We start from the raw sequence: 17,403 nt of genomic DNA on the forward strand, positions 1-17,403 counted from the left end.
GGAGGACCAATGCTTTCAATCAATGAGTGAGTCTTCATCATATATACTTTAACAAAGATCATCTTTAAATTGGCTTTTATACCTAAAATAAATTCAAAACATATTCTTTTTTTTAAAAAATTAGTCAGTGGCAACATTATGAAGCATTTCATCAGTATGTGTAAGACATTTTATTTTGTACCTTAAATCTTTGAAGATGAAGGTCAGGATTTGATAATTAGTTCATGAAATTATATATATGTATTAGTTAACAAGTATTCCCCGCACGAAAATAGAACACCCAGTGTAGGTACACTATTCACTAAAAGGGAATCACAGTGGCTTCTGAAATTGTAACTACATGTTTTCATAAACGTGAAAGTCACTATAAAAATTGACTGAAAATCAGGCTCTGTTCTTCTCTCTGATTAAAAAATGTTTACCAGTGGCATTAGAAATGTTAAACAAACAACTACACCCTTTAGTGGTGTTCTCGGGTCACTGCAGTGAGATTTTGAGTTTCAGCAAACAGAACACAAACAGATTTTAGATTACTCTTTATGTGAAAGATATTGAAGATAGGTACAAAGCATTTCCCTAACCATTTGCAAACCAATAATGATGGTCAATGCCCACAACTCTACAGTTGATCTACAGTGTAGCTTCATGATTTTCTTTTGACTAAAAAATAATAAGAAGCTCTAAATAAAATGTAACAGAATATATTTAATAATAATTGCTGTGACAGGAGTGTTAGTGCATAAAAAAGGAAACCATTTTAATTATAATACTCTGAGTACATGTTTGGATTGTCACAGGCTACTACACAGGCATGTTTGTCTTCTTATACATTTTTTGGTTAGAATTCACATGTCAACATGAAAGATTCTGAACATCAAATTAACCTCATGCATTATAAGTGTTGCGCACAACAGTTAGAGAGCACAAAAAAGGCTAACTGTAAAACTGCTGTCTGAGTTTCAAGTTTTATTGTCATGTACATATAAACAGTGTAGCCACATTTACCTGTAGTGAAATTCTTTGGCTCGTGCTCCTCAGCTTTATATGAACATATATAAGTCTGCAGTTATATTTTAAAAGAAAATAACCACAACAACAGCAATAATAATAATAATGATAATAATAAAGATAACAAATAACAAAAAACTAAAGTATTAATATTAACAGAATTTGAGACAGTTGTTCAGAATTTACAGTTTCGTATTTAGAGTTGTGCAAAAAGTATGCAGTGAGGATATAAAGTGGCAGTGTGTAAAGTCTAGTAATTGTAGGGAGTGTGTAATGGTCAGATATCAGAATCTTTATTGTCATTGTCACAGGTACAATAAAATTAAAAATGGTTCCCAATCAATGCATCAACCCTAACAATATCAAAATATAAATAAAACAATAAAATTCAATAATAAAATAAATAGAATGCTTAAAGTACTAATAAGAAGTATCAACAAACATTCACATACATTCCCACATACATGCTTCAGTCAGCGCACAGATTAATACAAGAGTGGCGTGATGGACAGTTTTTTGTAGCAGTATTCAGACGTGTTATTGCAGTTGGATAAAAGCTGTTTGAGCCTATTAGTCCTTACACTGATTGCTCTGTACCGTCTGCCTGAGGGCAACAGTTCAAACAGGGAGTGGCCAGGATGTGAGGTAACTTTTATGATGTTTTGGGCTTTTTTAAGACAGCGGGTGTAAATCTTCCAGTGTGGGGAGAGGGCAGCCAGTGATCTTTTGGGCAGTGTTAATGATCCCTTGGAGTGCTTTCCTCTGAGCCACTGTGCAGCTAGTGTACCAGATGCATATGCAATAGGTTAGAACACTCTCAATGGTGGCTCTGTAGAAGGACACCAGCAATCTCTGTATGATGTTATTCCTCCTGAGAATTCTCTGGAAGTACAGTCTCTGTTGGGCCTTTCTCAGCAGCTCGGAGGTGTTCGCACTCCAGGAAAGGTTCTCCTCTATGTTGACTCCCAGGAAGCGGAAGCTTGCCACCCTTTCTACACAGTCCCTATTAATGAATAGTGGTTGGGTCTCTGCCTTTTTCCTTCTGAAGTCTATTATGAGTTCTTTGGTTTTTGAAGTGTTGAGGAGGTGGTTATTGGCCTTACACCATGACGACAGCTGGTGTAAGAATGTCAGCAGTTCAAAAGCCTGATGGCTTGTGGGTAAATACTATCCCTGTGTCTGCTAGTGCGGTTCTGAATGCTTCTGAACCATCTGCCGGACAGCAGGAGTGTGAAAAGGCTGGGGTGCTTGGGATCAGAGAGTATCCGCTGCGTCTTCTTCATGCAGGGCTATCTATTTAGATCCTGCAAAGCATGCAGCTCAGTCCTGGTGATGCGCTGTGCTGATCTCCCCACCCTCAGCAGAGCTTTGCGGTCGGGAGCGTTACATCTGCCATACCAGGTGGTGATGCAGCTGGTCAGAATACTTTCAATGGTGCATCAGTAGAGGTTTGTAAGTATTCTGGAGTTCATGCCAAATCTTCTCAGGCGCCGGAGGAAGAAGCGCTGCTGTCTTGCTGCTTTTGTGATCACACCAACATGGTGTGACCAACTCAGATCCTTGCAAATGTAGATGCCTAGGAATCTGAAGAAGCTGACTCTTTCCACCTCTGCTCCTTCGATGTGAATGGGCGTGTGCCTTCTTCTCTATAGTCTCCCGTAATCCACAATGAGCTCCTTGTTTTTGCTGACATTAAGCAGGAGGTTGTTGTCATGGCACCATGATGTCAGGGCTCTCACCCCTGCCCTGTATGCTGTCTCATCTCCATCAGAAATGCAGCCAATGATGGTGGTGTCGTCTGCAAATTTGATGATGGTGTTGGAGCTGTGTGTTGGTGTACAGTCGTGGGTGAACAGGGTGTAAGCAGGGGGCTAAGCACGCATCCCTGGGAGGCATCTGTGCTGAGTGTGAGTGTGGATTAGGTGATGCTGCTGATCCGAACCACCTGAGGTCTGTCTGTCAGGAAGTCCAGGATCCAGCTGCACAGGGAGGAGCTGATGTTCAGGTCACGGAGTTTCATGATGAGTCTGGATGGTATGATGGTGTTGAAGGCAGAGCTATAGTCTATGAACAGCATCCGCACATATGTGTTTTTCTGGTCCAAATGCGAGAGGGCAGTGTGGAATGCAATTGCGTTGTCTGTAGATCTGTTTGGCCTGTAGGCAAATGGAGGGGGTCGAGTGAAGCAGGGAGTAAAGGTGTGATGTGAGCTTTAACTATGCGCTCAAAACACTCACACAATTTAGGCAGCTCACATTAGGTTTTCTTGGGACAGGGATGCTGGTGGCCCTCTTAAAACATTTTGGGACAACAGACTGGAGCAGGGAAAAGTAAATGTGTGTCTGAACTGGTAAATATGACTTGGTGGAAAAATTAAATTGGGGGCTTTATTAAAGTAGAAGACAACAATAAATGTATCAGTTGTTTTACCATTTACCATGACTTATGACTTACCAAAAGGCACTAAACCAACATAATAATGAATATTACTGGTGTAAGATTCTTATTTTATCATATGTTATCCTATCCCTATAATCGAACTGTGTGAATCATTATACTACTGTAAGCCACACCCTACTCCATATTATAGAGAGTATAATTAGTATGTAGTTTTAATTTGCATTATACCTCTGGATTAAGAAATTGTGAAAATCATTAGATTTATTAGATATGTCTATATTATCCTATACTGTTGATTTACTGTGAATGATTTACACTGTTTCATTGCATGTCATACTGCTGAGTTAAGAAGAGAATATTGTGCGCAGAAGGCCTTGTTTTCTGATAGTGGAGGAGACAGACCACATTCCAAAGAAGTTCTACCCCCACCTTTCTCTATGTCAGAAAGACAGGGAGCCAAGGTCATAATACAGGCTCACTGAGAGTTAGAGGGTATGTAAGTTTAGGCTTTTTGAGACTAGGTGGGGGTCAACAGAGGCTATAAAAGCTTTGGGTAACGCTCCACCATTTTGAGATTTGCTGTGCCCCTCTGCATGCATGTCTCCCCATCCGGATGGTTTGTGCTCATGTTGAATTGTATGGAATAAAACATTGTTGATTGAACATTTATACACCGAGTATTGTCCTTCCTTCAGCCCAAAGAATAAAAGAATTGGGAGGATTTAACACTGGATATCAGAAAAATTATTTTTAAGATGTCTTAACTAATGCTTTAAATATGATATGTAATGACATCATGACAAACATTTTTCATCTGCAGTGACCGACAGCACCAGCACTTTCCCAGCTTACGGATGTGCATCTACAAACCTGTGTGCAGCTGCCTCAAGCTTGAAATCTCTACCTTTCATGAAGAGCATTGGTACGATAACAACAGGACCAACATGTAATTCACCCTCGACCACTCCAGCACCAACCACAACCACCGCTGCTCCAACCACAACTACAGTGGCAACAACCACAACAACAACAGCTGCTCCAACCACAACAACAGTTGCTCCAACCACAACAACTGCTGCTCCAACCACAACAACTGCTGCTCCAACCACTACAACTGCAGCTCCAATAACAACCACAGCTGCTCCAACCACAACCACAGCTGCTCCAACCACTACAACTGCTGCTCCAACAACAACAACTGCTGCTCCAACCACAACAACAGCTGCTCCAACCACAACAACTGCCGCTCCAACCACAACAACTGCCGCTCCGACCACAACAACTGCCGCTCCAACCACAACAACAGTTGCTCCAACACCTACAACTGCCGCTCCAACCACAACAACTGCCGCTCCGACCACAACAACAGTTGCTCCAACCACTACAACTGCTGCTCCGACCACAACAACTGCCGCTCCAACCACAACAACAGTTGCTCCAACCACTACAACTGCAGCTCCGACCACTACAACTGCAGCTCCGACCACAACAACTGCTACTCCAATCACAACAACTGCCGCTCCAACCACAACAACAGCTGCTCCAACCACAACAACCGCGGCACCAACCACAACAACTGCCGCTCCAACAACAACTGCCACTGCAACCACAACCACAGCTGCTCCAACCACAACAACCACAGCTGCTCCCACAACAACCACAGCTGCTCCAACAACAACCACAGCTGCTCCAACCACAACAACCACAGCTGCTGCTCCAACCACAACAACAGCTGCTCCAACCACAACAACAGCTGCTCCAACCACAACAACTGCAGCACAAACCACAACAACTGCCGCTCCAACCACAACAACAGTTGATTCAACCACTATAACTGCGGCACCAACCACAACAACTGCGGCACCAACCACAACAACTGCCGCTCCAACAACAACAACTGCCGCTCCAACCACAACAACCACAGCTGCTCCAACCATAACAACCACAGCTGCTCCCACAACAACCACAGATGCTCCAACAACAACCACAGCTGCTCCAACCACAACAACCACAGCTGCTGCTCCAACCACAACAACAGCTGCTCCAACCACAACAACAGCTGCTCCAACCACAACAACCACAGCTGCTGCTCCAACCACAACAACCACAGCTGCTGCTCCAACCACAACAACTGCCGCTCCAACCACAACAACTGCCGCTCCAACCACAACAACAGATGCTCCAACCACAACAACTGCGGCACCAACCACAACAACTGCCGCTCCAACAACAACAACCACAGCTGCTCCCACAACAACCACAGCTGCTCCAACAACAACCACAGCTGCTCCAACCACAACAACCACAGCTGCTGCTCCAACCACAACAACTGCCGCTCCAACAACAATGACAGTTGCTCCAACCACAACAACAGCTGCTCCAACCACAACCACAGCTGCTGCTCCAACAACAACCACAGCTGCTCCAACCACAACAACTGCCGCTCCAACCACAACAACAGTTGATTCAACCACTATAACTGCGGCACCAACCACAACAACTGCCGCTCCAACAACAACAACAGCTGCTCCAACCACAACAACAGCCGCTCCAACCACAACAACAGCTGCTCCAACCACAACAACAGCCGCTCCAACCACAACAACAGCCGCTCCAACCACAACAACTGCCGCTCCAACCACAACAACTGCTGCTCCAACAACAACAGCTGCTCCAACAACAACAACTGCTCCAACCACAACAACAGCCGCTCCAACCACAACAACTGCGGCAACAACCACAACAACAGCTGATACAACAACAACAACTGCTGCTCCAACAACAACAACTGCTGCTCCAACCACAACAACAGTTGCTCCAACCACAACAACTGCTGCTCCAACAACAACAACTGCTCCAACCACAACAACAGCCGCTCCAACCACAACAACTGCGGCAACAACCACAACAACAGCAGATCCAACCACAACAACTGCCGCTCCAACCACAACAACCACAGCTGCTCCAACCACAACAACAGCTGCTCCAACCACAACAACAGCTGCTCCAACCACAACAACTGCCGCTCCAACCACAACAACAGCTGCTCCAACCACAACAACAGCTGCTCCAACCATGGCAACCACAGCTGCTCCAACCACAACCACGGCTGCTCCAACAACAACCACAGCTGCTCCAACCACAACAACTGCTGCTCCAACCACAACAACTGCCGCTCCAACCACAACAACCACAGCTGCTCCAACCACAACAACAGCCGCTCCAACCACAACAACTGCCGCTCCAACCACAACAACAGCTGCTCCAACCACAACAACAGCTGCTCCAACCATGGCAACCACAGCTGCTCCAACCACAACCACGGCTGCTCCAACAACAACCACAGCTGCTCCAACCACAACAACTGCTGCTCCAACAACAACAATTGCTGCTCCAACCACAACAACAGTTGCTCCAACCACAACAACTGCTGCTCCAACAACAACAACTGCTCCAACCACAACAACAGCCGCTCCAACCACAACAACTGCGGCAACAACCACAACAACAGCTGCTACAACAACAACAACAGCTGCTCCAACCACAACAACTGCTGCTCCAACCACAACAACTGCTGCTCCAACCACAACAACTGCTGCTCCAACAACAACAATTGCTGCTCCAACAACAACAATTGCTGCTCCAACCACAACAACAGTTGCTCCAACCACAACAACAGCTGCTCCAACCACAACAACCACAGCTGCTGCTCCAACCACAACAACTGCCGCTCCAACCACAACAACTGCCGCTCCAACCACAACAACTGCGGCAACAACCACAACAACAGCAGGTCCAACCACAACAACTGCCGCTCCAACCACAACAACCACAGCTGCTCCAACCACAACAACTGCCGCTCCAACCACAACAACAGCTGCTCCAACCACAACAACAGCTGCTCCAACCATGGCAACCACAGCTGCTCCAACCACAACCACGGCTGCTCCAACAACAACCACAGCAGATCCAACCACAACAACAGCTGCTCCGACCACAACCACTGCGGCACCAACCACAACAACCGCTGCTACAACAACAACAACAGTTGCTCCAACCACAACATCTGCTGCTCCAACAACAACAACTGCTCCAACCACAACAACAGCTGCTCCAACCACAACAACTGCGGCACCAACCACAACAACTGCTGCTCCAACCACAACAACAGTTGCTCCAACCACAACAACTGCTGCTCCAACAACAACAACAGCTGCTGCAACCACTACAACTGCTGCTCCAACCACAACAACTGCTGCTCCAACAACAACAACTGCTGCTCCAACCACAACAACAGTTGCTCCAACCACAACAACTGCTGCTCCAACAACAACAGCCGCTCCAACCACAACAACAGCCGCTCCAACCACAACAACAGCCGCTCCAACCACAACAACTGCCGCTCCAACCACAACAACTGCTGCTCCAACAACAACAACTGCTCCAACCACAACAACAGCTGCTCCAACCACAACAACCACAGCAGCTCCAACCACAACAACCACAGCTGCTCCAAGTACAACCACAGCCGCTCTAACAACAACAACAACAGTTGCTCCAACCACAACAACAGCCGCTCCAACCACAACAACAGCCGCTCCAACCACAACAACAGCCGCTCCAACCACAACAACCACAGCTGCTCCAACCACAACAACAGCTGCTCCAACCACAACAACAGCTGCTCCGACCACAACCACTGCGGCACCAACCACAACAACCGCTGCTACAACAACAACAACAGTTGCTCCAACCACAACATCTGCTGCTCCAACAACAACAACTGCTGCTCCAACCACAAAAACTGCTGCTCCAACAACAACAACAGCTGCTTCAACCACAACAACTGCTGCGCCAACCACAACAACTGCGGCGCCAACAACAACAACAGTTGCTCCAACCACTACAACAACAGCTGCTCCAACAACAACCACAGCTGCTCCAACCACAACAACTGCTGCTCCAACCACAACAACTGCTGCTCCAACCACAACAACTGCCGCTCCAACCACAACAACAGCTGCTCCAACCACAACAGCTTCTCCAACAACAACCACAGCTGCTCCAATCACAACAACCACAGCTGCTCCAACCACAACAACAGCTGCTCCAACCACAACAACCACAGCAGCTCCAACCACAACAACCACAGCTGCTCCAAGTACAACCACAGCCGCTCTAACAACAACAACAACAGTTGCTCCAACCACAACAACAGCCGCTCCAACCACAACAACAGCCGCTCCAACCACAACAACAGCCGCTCCAACCACAACAACCACAGCTGCTCCAACCACAACAACTGCCGCTCCAACCACAACAACAGCTGCTCCAACCACAACAACAGCTGCTCCGACCACAACCACTGCGGCACCAACCACAACAACCGCTGCTACAACAACAACAACAGTTGCTCCAACCACAACATCTGCTGCTCCAACAACAACAACTGCTGCTCCAACCACAAAAACTGCTGCTCCAACAACAACAACAGCTGCTTCAACCACAACAACTGCTGCGCCAACCACAACAACTGCGGCACCAACAACAACAACAGTTGCTCCAACCACTACAACAACAGCTGCTCCAACAACAACCACAGCTGCTCCAACCACAACAACTGCTGCTCCAACCACAACAACTGCTGCTCCAACCACAACAACAGCTGCTCCAACAACAACCACAGCTGCTCCAATCACAACAACCACAGCTGCTCCAACCACAACAACAGCTGCTCCAACCACAACAGCAGCTGCTCCAACCACAACAAACGCTGCTCCAACCACAACAACTGCGGCACCAACCACAACCACAGCTGCTCCAACCACAACAACAGCAGCTGCTCCAACCAAAACAACAGTTGCTCCAACCACTACAACTGCTGCTCCAACAACAACCACAGCTGCTCCAACTACAACAACTGCGGCACCAACCACAACAACAGCAGCTCCAACAACTACAACTGCTGCTCCAACCACAACAACAGCTGCTCCAACAACAACAACAGCTGCTCCAACCACAACAACAGCAGCTGCTCCAACCAAAACAACAGTTGCTCCAACCACTACAACTGCTGCTCCAACAACAACAACTGCGGCACCAACCACAACAACAGCTGCTCCAACAACAACAACTGCTGCTCCAAGCACAACAACAGCCGTTCCAACCACTACAACTGCTGCTCCAATAACAACCACAGCTGCTCCAACCACAACAACTGCTGCTGCAACCACAACAACAGCTGCTCCAACCACAACAACTGCTGCTCCAACAACAACAGCCGCTCCAACCACAACAACAGCTGCTCCAACCACAACACCAGCCGCTCCAACCACAACAACAGCTGCTCCAACCACAACAACAGCTGCTCCAACCACAACACCAGCCGCTCCAACCACAACAACAGCTGCTCCAACCACATCAGCAGCTGTTCTAACAACTACAACGGCTGCTCCAACCACTACAACTGCTGCTCCAACAACCACAGCCTCTCCAACCACTACAACTGTTGCTCCAACCACAACAGCAGCTGCTCCAACCACAACAAACGCTGCTACAACCACAACAACTGCGGCACCAAGCACAACAACAGCGGCTCCAACCACAACAACAGTTGCTCCAACCACAACAATTGCGGCACCAACCACAACAACAGCTGCTCTAACAACAACAACAGCTGCTCCAACCAAAACAACTGCGTCTCCAACCACAACCACAGCTGCTACAACCACAACAACTGCTGCTCCAACAACAACAACAGCTGCTTCAACCACAACAACAGCTGCTTCAACCACAACAACTGCTGCGCCAACCACAACAACAGCTGTTCCAATCAAAACAACAGCTGCTCCAACCACAACAACTGCTGCTTCAACAACAACAGCAGCTGCTCCAACCACAACAACAGCTGCTCCAATCACAACAACAGTTGTTCCAACCACAACAACTGCTGCGCCAACCACAACAACTGCGGCGCCAACAACAACAACAGTTGCTCCAACCACAACAACTGCTGCTCCAACAACAACCACAGCTGTTCCAATCAAAACAACAGCTGCTCCAACCACAACAACTGCTGCTTCAACAACAACAGCAGCTGCTCCAACCACAACAACAGCTGCTCCAATCACAACAACAGTTGTTCCAACCACAACAACTGCTGCGCCAACCACAACAACAGCTGTTCCAATCAAAACAACAGCTGCTCCAACCACAACAACTGCTGCTTCAACAACAACAGCAGCTGCTCCAACCACAACAACAGCTGCTCCAATCACAACAACAGTTGTTCCAACCACAACAACTGCTGCGCCAACCACAACAACTGCGGCGCCAACAACAACAACAGTTGCTCCAACCACAACAACTGCTGCTCCAACAACAACCACAGCTGCTCCAACTACAACAACTGCGGCACCAACCACAACAACAGCAGCTCCAACAACTACAACTGCTGCTCCAACCACAACAACTGCTGCGCCAATAACAACCACAGGTGCTCCAACCACAACAACTGCTGCTGCAACCACAACAACAGCTGCTCCAACCACAACAGCAGCTGCTCCAACCACAACAGCAGCTGCTCCAACCACAACAGCAGCTGCTCCAACAACAACCACAGCTGCTCCAACCACAACAACTGCGGCACCAACCACTACAACTGCTGCTCCAACCACTACAACTGCGGCGCCAACAACAACAACAGTTGCTCCAACCACAACAACTGCTGCTCCAACAACAACCACAGCTGCTCCAACTACAACAACTGCGGCACCAACCACAACAACAGCAGCTCCAACAACTACAACAGCTGCTCCAACCACAACAACTGCTGCTCCAACAACAACAACCACAGCTCCAACCACAACAACTGTGGCACCAACCACAACAACTGTGGCACCAACCACAACAACTGCGGCACCAACCACAACAACAGCCGCTCCAACCACAACAACTGCCGCTCCAACCACAACAACAGCAGCTGCTCAAGCCACAACAACAGCCGCTCCTACAACAACAGCAGCCGCTCCAACCACAACAACAGCAGCCGCTCCAACCACAACAACAGCAGCCGCTCCAATTACAACAACTGCAGCTGCTCCAACCACAACAACTGTGGCACCAACCACAACAACAACCACTCCAATCACAACTACAGTGGCAACAACAACAACATCTGCGGCTTCTCCAACCACAACAGCACTTTCTCCATCCACAACAACAGCTGCTCCAACCACAACAACTGTGACACCAACCACAACAACTGTGACACCAACCACAACAACAGTTGCTACAACAACTATACCTGCTGCTCAAACAGCAACCGTTCCAACCACAACAACTGCTGCTACCACAACATCAGCTGCTGCTCCTACAACAGCTACCCCAACCACAACAACAGCTGCTACAACCACAACAACTGTGGCACCAACCACAACAACAGCTGCTCCAATCACAACTACAGTGGCAACAACAACAACAGCTGCTACAACAACAACAACAACAACAGTTGCTCCAACCATAACAGTTGCTACAACAAAAACAACAACAACAGTTGCTCCAACCATAACAACTGCTGCTCCAACAACAACCACAGCAGCTCCAGCAACAACAGCTACTCCAACCACAAAGACTGCTGCTCCAACAACAATAACTGCAGCTCCACCACCACCAACAGCTGCTCCAACCATGACAACAGCTGCAACAACAACCACTAAAATGCCTTCAACAGCTATAACATCCACGACGACAACAAGTCACGCATCCTCTGTCAGAATGAATGTAATCCCTCTATTAGTGGCACTCTTTGTCTTTACCATCTATTAAATGGTAAATCATGGATGGAAACCCCATAAAAACACTAAAACTGTGAAAGGATGATTTTTTTGTTTTATCTTACTGTTTACTTCTTCTTTTCCTGTTTAGTTGGGATTTAAGTTTCATTCACTTCAGATGTAAGTAAAAGGTTAAACCTGCTGGGTAAACCTTAGCATGGATAACTATTTAACAAACAATTACCCTTGTGACTTATAAAGTGTAATATCTATTTAATATTTACCCACAAATATATTTATCTATTTATTAAACTCATTATACAAATGTCTTGAAAAAATGTAATAGTGCAATAATAGGAACAGAAATATACATACAGAAATAGACAACCAAACTAGTTACTTGGGATTTTTGTTATATGTGATTCACTGACAGCATTTCTAAAACTAGTCACTGTAATTACACCAAAAAAAGCCAAAGGATTACAACTATGACCATGATAAAGTTTTCAACAGACAGTATGATGGGATTAGTTTTTTTGCTTTGAAAATATCCCATTGATGGCAAGGGGAATAAAGAAAGCTATGGCAGTATATTTGTTTTGTATAATGTTATGATTGTCACGACTGTCACTATTTTCTTGAATTTTCTCAATCATATTGATGGTAACACATGGCCCCACTTTTAACATTTATAAAATTACAGAATATATTAACCATATGTTATTTAAGATGAGATACTCTTGTTTCCCCTAAATGTAGACTTTTACTCTCTTCACCCTAATAAAACTATTAATGCAACCAATTGTTTTTCTACATGAATTACCGTACCTATAAGATATTTCAAAGTTTCTTTAATGAAGTGATATATTTCACACTATTCAACAATATTTCATTATTAAGAAAGTTAATGTTTTTTTGCTGGCTTTTCTAACTACCAGTACATTTCCCTAATAGATATACATATTTTGATAATTGAAAAGGAAGGGGGATGTGTTGAATTATATATTCTTTTTAAACGAATATAATCTCTGTTTCTAGTTATCAGGTTTCAGTTATGTTGTCCTCGGATCTTTAGTGGTTCTAACAGGCACTAACTATTTGTTTCTTTTTATAAAGTCGAAAGGGCTTGGAGTGGTTGATAAGATTGGAAATAAGCTTCCTAAATGCTTATCGATCACATAGTAGTATATCATGTCACAAGAACCAAAATTAATTGTTGTAATGGAAGTAATAACTAATATGAATTTAGGCAGGTTTGCAACCAAGCAGAAAAGTCTTTCAACATCCCAGATAAATAAATATGAAATCACCACACTTGGAGAATGTTCATTTAGCTTTTTTTACTTCAGAATTTGAATGGCTTCCCCCTTTTTAAAATTAAGTACATAAAACTTTATGTAATGTTACGATATAAATATATATTTTTAATGCTTATTTTCTGATTATATTGCCTTTTGTACTTTGTAATAGAGGCATAAGAAACAACTAGGTCAGAGGGTGACAGGTCGATCTGGCAACAGACTTTAGAAAGGGGAAGTAAAGAAAGGGGAAGTTTAGTGCAGAGCTGCACAGGAAACCAGACACAAGCTGCAGAAAATTCAGACCTGAGCATGTGTGTTCTGTCTCCATTTCCAGAAATGTAAAAAATAAAGATTTTTTTGAGCTTTACCACTCTGAGTTCAGTCTTTCTCTTTCGCCAAAAGAATTCAAAAGAACGTGATTTAATAGTAATCATTTGATAATTTAAACATTATGGAAACCAAAAAGGAGACTCCGCTGGAGAGAGGTCAGCAGCTGATGGATGGATGGCTTCGACAAAGAAAAGGTCATTAGCAATAGGCCACAAAGGAGGTGGAACTCTTCTGAATCTGGAGAAGGAAAATTCAGTGATGCAAGCTCTGACAAAGTGTCTGGTGACTTAGGGGCAGACTCCCTAAAACATTCATAGAACATACAATTTAATGTTAGTAGCTCTTGAAAGGTGTGAGGAACCTAAAAACACAGAAAAAAAAATACAAAATACAATCCTGTCTTTGTGTTTGAAAGGCAAGCACAATCATAGCCCCTCTCATTTGCTGTCATGTTATTAACTGTTATTTTTAACTGCAATTTTTGTTTTATGTTATTTTAAACCAGTAGTTTTGTAAATGAATCACATTTTTTAAATAAAGCTTATCATGGTGAAGGGGTTTGTGTGTCCCAGGGATCACAGGGGCTATGTTGGCAGGGGGCTTTTGCCCCCTTGGTAGGGTCTCCCATGGCAAATTGGCCCTGGGTAAGGGACCAGACAAAGAGCGATTCAGAAAACCCCTATGAGAAGACCATTGAGGGGACCGTTCACCCAATGGCATGTCCAGCGTGCTGGCCTGGGGGGTGCACAGGCCACCCCCCCAACCAGACTGGCCACCCCAGGTGCCACCCCGAAGCTAAAACAATAAAATTCAATTAAATATCAAATGTACGATTACGTTTTCGTAGTGAAGCTCAGATATCCGAGTGTAAGTGAATGCAGCATCGGCAAAGGAAGGAGAAAGACGGCACCACAGAAAGCTATTTTCCAGCGAAAGAATATGGAGAATTAGGCTACGTTCACACTGCAGGTCTTAATGCTCAATTCCGATTTTTTGATCAAATCCGATTTTTTTGTCTCCTCGTTCACACTACAAATAAAATGCGACAGCAAACGCACTCTAGTGTGAACGCTCAAAGCGGCCCGCATGCGCAAAAGAAGATGTCACACACAACGCGCTCTGTTTAGACCAAGAACAAACAGTATTGTTTGACTGATGGCCGTTAATATAAAGACTTCGGACTTTACGTTTCCCAATTTTTGCTTTAAGTTATTTTGTTATTTACATAATAATGTAAATAACCTAATAATGATCCTTATTGCTGTTTAAGAGAGGAGCGGTGCTTCAAAGGATAGCTGCAGATTTCTGTCAGAATCTGCAGATTATACAGTACAAATAAAATGTTTACGTTGTCTTCCCAACAGTTTCACTGACATCTACACTGGATGGCTAGGAAGCGTTCGCGATGTCTTCTCGGGCGCTGATAATTGGCTTCAGTCTTGTGTCGGTGACGTAAAAGGCGGATTTAATGCGACTTGACCGTTCAAACAGCAGTCGCTTTCTAAAACATCGGATATGTATCGGATTCAGTACCACATACGAAAGTGACCCAGATCGGATTTGAAAATATCGGATTTGCGCCGTTCACACTGTCATAGCATGATCGGATATGGGTCGCATAGGAAATTAGAATACCAAGGAAAAAATAACACTTAAAGAATTATTGCAACCGCCGAATATTTCAGTAGGCTACTGGGGGGAGCTAGCATAAGAGTTATTAGTTATAAGATATAATCCAAGTCGTAACATTGCTGTGTGGAGCTGCAGATTTGGTTGCAGGTTAATACTGGCAGTGTCGCCATGCCAGCTGACTGCATTTCATCATCAGCCAGTGTTGTTCTTTATACATCAATATTACCAAAGTTTGTGCCATGTTCAATGTAGGGATGTGCAGTTCTGGTCCTCCTGGTTTCAGATGTTTCCATACTTCAACACAGCTGATTTAAAGAATCATTTACAGACTTGTGCACAACTAGGTGTTTGGGGATTATTTGGTGACAGGTGACAGATCAGTGGAGGCACGGGGTCTGTTGGCACAAATTGACCTCACATTTATTGGCAATTTATCCACATTTAGAAAAATTCTAGGGGAAATTAAGTTGCTTTCTGATGTACTTCAGTCTCCATCTCTTGATCTAGCAAAGGCTGTAGACCTAATTCATGCACTTCAAGACACCTTGGACCAATATAGAAGTGAATCCTGTTTTGATGAGCTGTGGCAAGACGCAATGGATATTGCAGAACAGTGTACTGTTGCCTCTGAGACAGTTAAGAGAAGGATGCAGAGAGAGAGCCTCAGGCTAAAGGGTTATTTTGTAGATTCTCCAATCGGGCAACACAGGTGTAAGGAGGATGACAAGGACAAGTTTAAGAGGGAAGTATTTTACCCCATTCTTAACCATGTACATGCACAGATGGAGAAGCGCTTCAACAAGACCAATTGTGATATTATGCGGGGTATACAGGCACTAAACCCCAAGAGTAAGAGCTTTTTGTCAGAGGAAATAGTTGTAAGCTTGGCTGGTCTGTATGACTGTGATATTGAAGACCTCAAACATGAGCTGTATCAAGCTAGAAAGGTTGTTCAAAGGAGAGCAGGGTGTGGGAATGAACTCTCCAGTATTTTGGGGTTTACTACCTTCCTAGAGCCTTACAAAGAGGTGTTTCATCAGCTTTTTCATTTATGTCGAATAGCTTTAGCTTTACCTGTCAGCAGTGCTACTTGTGAACGTAGCTTTTCAGTGCTAAAGCTTAGAAAAAATCATCTACGAACAACTATGACTGATGAGAGGCTTAGCAATATTGGAGTTTTGAGTATTGAGAGGAAAAGGGCAAGATCATTAAGCCTGGATGACTTTGTAACACGTTTTGCCACCCGTCACCGTAACAGGCGGATCTACCTATTCTAAGTCATTGATAATATTTAATGAAGCATAGAGTAGGTACTTGAGTAAATGTTCTCTTTCAAAACATAAATATTTTGCAACTACAAGTGCTGCTGTTCACAAATGTTTTTGTACTTCTTGTCTTCTTAACATGTAACAGAGTCTTATTAAAAGTTCAGTATATTTTAATAAGTTTAAATAAGTTTTGCATTGCATTGGCTAATTTGCCAATTGTATGTTAAAAATGTTTGTAGTTTAATGTTCAAAAATGTTTTAGCCCAAAACATATGTGCACTATATGTCAGTAAAAATACTTGTCCTTGAATGCTGAATAAACTGACAAAGCACTGATTGTATCTCTTGTACTTTATCAACACAGTATCTAAACACTTTTCACTGTAGTGGTGAAAATCTCATTCTAATAAAAGTTAAAAGCGCATCCAGTTATTAGGTTTATAGGATTATTGAATTATGGTTAACGGTTGGTAGAATTTTTGTTTAACATTATCTGCCAATTACATCTGCCACCCTTCTCCAAATCTGTGCCCCTACCTGGCCACCCCAAAAAAGATTTTCTAGAGACGCCACTGCGTTCACCCTACCCAGGATATGGTTTCAACACTACTTCTTAGCCAACAGGCTGTTAAAATTCAATATTAAATTTTAACAGCGTTCGACTGTGTCATGATTCGAGTTTTGAGGAGA

The 17,403-nt window shown here is 44.5% G+C and overlaps 1 protein-coding gene across 1 annotated transcript; it reads left to right on the forward strand.

The window, feature by feature from the left end:
- Nucleotides 1-4,317: 4,317 nt before the first annotated feature.
- On the forward strand, nucleotides 4,318-12,234 carry LOC146614725 (uncharacterized). The gene is made up of 6 exons (XM_085376647.1): nucleotides 4,318-5,164; nucleotides 5,528-6,273; nucleotides 6,748-7,125; nucleotides 7,378-9,072; nucleotides 9,990-10,020; nucleotides 12,140-12,234. The coding sequence occupies exons 1-6, from the start codon at nucleotides 4,318-4,320 to the stop codon at nucleotides 12,232-12,234; spliced, it is 3,792 nt and encodes a 1,263-aa protein (XP_085232773.1).
- The last annotated feature ends 5,169 nt before the right edge of the window (nucleotides 12,235-17,403 follow it).

This window comes from Diplotaxodon limnothrissa, linkage group LG17 (genome assembly GCF_057381915.1).
Source record: "Diplotaxodon limnothrissa isolate DT_005_m linkage group LG17, D_limnothrissa_male_GT1.1, whole genome shotgun sequence".
Classification (NCBI taxonomy): Eukaryota; Metazoa; Chordata; class Actinopteri; order Cichliformes; family Cichlidae; genus Diplotaxodon; species Diplotaxodon limnothrissa.

Excerpts from the sequence above, each read along its gene's own strand:
- LOC146614725 (XM_085376647.1), top strand. The coding sequence starts at position 4,318 with ATGAAGAGCATTGGTACGATAACAACAGGACCAACATGTAATTCACCC. Across the intron at positions 6,274-6,747 it reads CAACAACTGCTCCAACCACA|ACCACAGCTGCTCCAACCAC; the intron begins ACAACAGCCGCT and ends GCTCCAACAACA. Across the intron at positions 7,126-7,377 it reads CCACAGCTGCTGCTCCAACC|CCAACCACAACAACAGCTGC; the intron begins ACAACAACTGCC and ends ACCACAGCAGAT.